At 44.1% G+C, this 5,173-nt stretch overlaps 1 protein-coding gene across 1 annotated transcript; it reads right to left on the bottom strand.

Annotated features, from left to right (window-relative positions):
* Positions 1–802: 802 nt before the first annotated feature.
* LOC119279874 (probable histone acetyltransferase HAC-like 1) lies at positions 803–3,027 on the bottom strand. The gene is made up of 5 exons (XM_037560955.1): positions 2,876–3,027; positions 2,453–2,558; positions 2,035–2,311; positions 1,324–1,463; positions 803–1,243 (listed from the first exon to the last, which is right to left on the bottom strand). The coding sequence occupies exons 1-5, from the start codon at positions 3,025–3,027 to the stop codon at positions 1,010–1,012; spliced, it is 909 nt and encodes a 302-aa protein (XP_037416852.1). The 3' UTR covers positions 803–1,009.
* Positions 3,028–5,173: the final 2,146 nt, after the last annotated feature.

Here is a 5,173-nt window from a genome sequence, read left to right as displayed (position 1 = left end):
GAGCTACGTCCAGTTCGCATCCTGACTAGATTTCTGGTCCTATGAACCTACTTCAACAACACCTTGTTTGCCTTATATACTGCCAAAAAGTAACTAGTCATATGTGAACGTATCAAACTATCCCAGCCGCAGCCACCATGTGCTCGTAACTCCCAACCGCTCTGACGGGTTCAGTCGGTGTCCCGACCTATTGTGCCACTGGCTACTACTTGTATTACAAGGTTTTTTCTCAAGGGTGATGGTACGGTAGGGCGATAGCCTAGAGTACTTTCTGCCTACGATGAAACGATAGGTTGGCTCAGGCGATGGAGCAACATGTGGCAACGCTCAATCGGCTCATTCGGGCAGATGAAGAAGGTTGATCTCCATGTATTTCGATGTTTCTTTTTTATTTCCCGGAAGAGTTTTTACTGCTAGTTTGATCAATAGATCCCAATGTAAAAAATGTTGGCAAAAGAATGACACATACTCCCTCCGTTCCAAAATAGATGACCCTACTTTGTACTAAAGTTAGTACAAAGTTGGGTCATCTATTTTGGAACGGAGGGAGTATATGCTATTGCCCAAAAACCAAGGCACACATAATGGAAATAAATTATCAGTTTGATGTCTTTTAGGGCTCTACGCAACTTGTTCCTAGTCGGTTGACCAATAACAGTGTCTTCGTCTATTGTTAATTAAACGTGAGAGCCTTGCAAAGACGCATATCCTAGAGTGCGTGAACACACCATATACCCTGACAAGCAAAAAATATATTTGTAGTTCTTTGCAGATGCTCACAATACCATGACACATGTTTTGAATTCCCACGAGAACGGTATCCTTTACCACCAAGGATGCAGATTAAAAGTTTGTTCACTATTAGTCGAGCACTTATTAAATTGTAGCGAAAAAATTGGACTCTAGTGATAACCCCATGAAGAATAGTTCAGACTGAATCACCAAAATGCGGTTGAGGAGGAAGGGTCGGGTGTTGATGCTCCACCACACTCAGAATGGCTGGATCAGCTCAATCCATCGTCGGGAGGTAGATGCGGTGGAAATTTCCCATGGTCAGCCTCGTACGACAAGTAGGGCACTTCTTCTGAAATTGGATGGAGGCCTCTATGCATTTCTTGCAGAAGATGTGGCCGCAGATGGTAGACGACGCATCAACCAACTCACTGATGCAGACTGGGCAGGTGAACTTTGGTTCCCTTGGGAGATTCTTGATAGGCGTCGGGTGTGCCTGCGTCACCTTGGGCTGCAGTGTTTGGCGGAGCTTTAGGGATACATAGTAACAATAATATTTCGTATGTGTAAAGCACGTTGTAGAGTTATTACAGAGAATCTGTTGGCTTCACTTAAGCTTGTATCCAGTCTGGGTGTTACCATGTTGTTGTTGGACGCTCTAGAAAGATCATGTGGTGTAGGGTTTGTCCCCAAAGAAAGCATTGTGTTCACGTGCCCATCAAAAGCTCCTTCTAGAAAAAAGGCAAGACATACAAAGTTAGTAAACGGGAAACATGGTCAGGCAAACTAGGGAAAAAACACTCTCAAGACTTAAGAGTCTACAATGTGTAATTGGAAAATTCAAATATGAATATGGGTAAAATTGTTCCGGTAATACATCTTTCAGGTTAGCATTTTACTTAGAGCTTTTTTATCACACAATAGCTACTTAGTGGATGCATGGCTTTATTCTGAACACACGTGCTGGACTAAAAAACAGTGGTATTTGTTACCAGATAACTTGACGCTGCTCACTTCCAAGGCTAGAAGCTCCACACTAATGTCTACATATCCAACTAATCTCAGTCATCAAATCATATGTTAATCAAACGACTTACATTGCTGCAACGGTGAGTCGTTGAACATGTTTAGCATGCAATTAATATCATACCAAATATCAATATCGACATTAGTTTAATTACTACAGAATTGATGCACAATTAATATTCTACCTATCCACGCGCAGCTAATATCATATCTAATATTAATGTGCATTCAATGTACACATTTACTAATAGCCCTATTCAGTAAATCTGTCTATACCTGGCAGTGAGGTATCCATGTTGGCGTTCTGCAGAACCATATCTGCACTAGACGTCAAAGGGCCAACATTGCCCGTCACATAAGACATTCTAGAATTTTCACTTGCACCTTGCATGATACTGGATGTCGGAATCATCGCCCCATAGCCAGGGGAAGATGCAATCTGCCTTAACGATTGTTGAATTTGTCGATATTGTCGGTTCTGAGCCGTGTAGGTCTTGACAGCAAACACCATCGCTTGTGGCATTGGTCGCCTCGTCATTTTATAGTACTCCATCTGCCCAAACAATAAGAGATATCGACAACTCACGTGATTAATTAAACAGTAATAGTATTTGATATCTTGCTCGGAATTAAATGGACTTGGTTGCCTGAAAATCAAAGCTACAAAAAAAAGGAAGGAAAGAGAGAGGAACACCTTGGTTGGGTATTTTCTAAACAAGATCTCCTCGAGCCGCGTCGCGAGCGCCCGGAGGCGCGGCCGCCAGGGAGGCAGCAATGGCAAACTTTCCAAAAACTTGAATCTGTCAATTAATATCAGATTCAAATCATTAGCTTTGATAGAGCAGAAGAAATCTTTTTGTAACTGATACAGGGATTCAACCGCACCCCTTAAATACGCAAAATTTATATGCAAGCCCCTGTTAAGTTTCAGGTACGTAGTCCACGATTGATCACCTTTGATGATATTTGTTGGGAATGATACAAGGCAGAGTGATAAACGTGATAGTACTGTTGTTGAGTAGGTCACTGAATACGACTACTACGCGTTCCAGTTTTTCTCAAAATACTCTAATCTACGCAATCGCAGTTGGAGCAGAGAAAAGCAGCAAGAGCTTACATCTTCTCTCGGGCCATGTCCCGCAGCCTCACAAACTGGGGATCGGCCGCGGCGGCAAGGGCCACCACATCCTGCATCCCGCCGGAGCCGCCAACGCCAAGCCCAGCGCTGCCGACCTGCTGATTCATCAGCGTCCTCTGCCACCCGTTCATCTTCCTGGTCAGTGGGGGACGAAGGCTCACCTTGGACTAGGAGGTGGCCGGCCGGAGACGAAGAAAGAAAGGGGACTTTGACCAGTGGCGTACTGGACTTGACTACCTGAGAGGGTCAATATATAGCGGGTGCTGGACTGCTGGGCGAGCACCGTGCTCCCCGTTCTATTGTAGCCGGACCACACGTAATTACTTCCTGCCAGAGAATGAGAGAATCGCCCTACGCCCGGTGTCACGCGTCACAATACAGCTGGTTGGTGTGCGGGAGCACCGGCCCCTCTTGGTTTTGGTTTTCCCTGCCTATCTATTGGACGTTCACCGCCAATTTGAAATAAGCTTGTTGGGATTTCTTTTCTTTTTTTGCAAGAAGGCCAACGCCATACATACTAATATTGTCCAACTCTTACAAGACCAACTTTACAAAATTAGAAAACAACACACATGTAATACGTAAGTATATCGCTGCCGTCTTCCTCTTGCACTGGATGGTGGCGCACTGTGAGCAAAGATCGATCCGTCTCTGGATCTCTCAAACACCCTTGAAGCCGAGGTATCATTGTTGAGACAAAGAATCACCTTGACCATAGCAAAGAAATGGATCCAAGTCAAGAAAAGGATGAATTGGGCAAAATTGGTAGCTTCGTGGCATCAAAAGGAGAAGGAACGAATCCAAGATTTGGGTAAAAATCGCATCAAGTCAAAACACTCAGTCTCCTCCAGGTGGGACACATCCCACAAGCATAAGTCACCCTCCATGTCGCCAAGAAGCCGTCTACGAGGGAGCAGACAAGGAAGAAGGAGGAGAATGACAATACCGCCTCTAGCACGACCCTAGGGTCGACGCTAATGACACCATCTCCACCGCGCCATCACAACATCGTTTCATCGCCTCTGCCATTTCATTCACGGGCACCAATGCCTCCCTGGCACATTTCATGTTAAATTTTGTAGTCCACTCGTATAGTAGTTTCATGCCTCCCTTAATACAGTAAAAATTTGGATGAAAATTGGAGTCGTTTTCTTGTAAATAAAGTTCAGCCACCTCATATATATAAGAGATGTGATGACCGATTGAGCACCCAATCAATCAATCTACCAATTTTACCATTATCTTTTTATCTCGTTTTATTCTTCTCTGTTCTTCTTTGTCCTTCATGTTCGGTGGCAGCGATCGATGAGACCTTAGGGGTGTTCAAGTCGATCTAGGGCATCCCATAGCAAGTGGTCCCCCATGGGGTCCCTCCCAGGCATGTAGGGTTTCGAGTCCTCAAAGATCTCGTCGACATATATTGTGTATCCGGCGAGACTCCTCTGGAGACATTGGCTTGCTTATCATGCTCGACGCCGGGGTACACATTGACGTGTTTGTGTGCAAATAGAAAGCCAATTAGCTTTGTAACAAGTAAGCTTAGCTTTAATTTATCAATAATAAAGTGTGGACTGCAGATCTGTTATTCCCAGCCCAGGTAGGATGAGAAGGGTACCCAAGCCCAAGGTGCAAATTGTTAGAGTCCATATTTGGAGAAAGGGAAATATTCTTAATTTGATTACGAGAAATTTGATCGGTATATTTACTAAAGAGGATGGAACATTTACTCCAATTTGGTGCTTTGCCGAGAAATATCACAAGAAATATAATGATATGCGCAAAAATGGAGGCCTCGTTATTATCCGCCTACCGCAAATAATCGAGTAATTCACAAACATCAAAAAATGTATTGGGGGGGAGGGGGCAAAGGGTCAGTTGGATACTTTCCAAATGATTAGAATTAAACGCTTCTTGTAGACCAAGTGTCATTTCATTGACAACAAGAGTGAAAAGATATGGCGACAACAACGACCTTGTCGGATACCTTCGAGTGCCCCGAAAGAAGTGAAAAGGTTGGGCATTAATGTGAACGGCAAAGGAGACATACGTCATGCGTTTGAAAATTAAGTTTATGAAATGACATGGAACCCTTTAGAGTCCAGGTCAGCCGGCCACACATCCACCAGACATCAACGTATTTCCATGCCATTGTCAATGGTATCCGTAGGCGTTGCACCATTGCAGTGCTTTGGGAAGGACCTAGGTTGCTCCATGACAAGGTTGAGATCCAAACTCATGTCGACGACTTCTACAAAGATTAGTTCTAGAGACAACCTG

This window comes from Triticum dicoccoides, chromosome 3B (genome assembly GCF_002162155.2).
Source record: "Triticum dicoccoides isolate Atlit2015 ecotype Zavitan chromosome 3B, WEW_v2.0, whole genome shotgun sequence".
In the NCBI taxonomy this organism is placed as follows: Eukaryota; Viridiplantae; Streptophyta; class Magnoliopsida; order Poales; family Poaceae; genus Triticum; species Triticum dicoccoides.
The sequence above is the reverse complement of the archived record's forward strand: the minus strand, read 5'-3'. Positions and strand labels throughout refer to the sequence as shown.

Coding starts and splice junctions, on each gene's coding strand:
- LOC119279874 (XM_037560955.1), bottom strand. CDS start 3,027: ATGAACGGGTGGCAGAGGACGCTGATGAATCAGCAGGTCGGCAGCGCT. Junction 2,559..2,875: donor GACATGGCCCGAGAGAAGAT/GTAAGCTCTTGC, acceptor ATTAATTGACAG/ATTCAAGTTTTTGGAAAGTT. Junction 1,464..2,034: donor CATGGATACCTCACTGCCAG/GTATAGACAGAT, acceptor CCTTTTTTCTAG/AAGGAGCTTTTGATGGGCAC.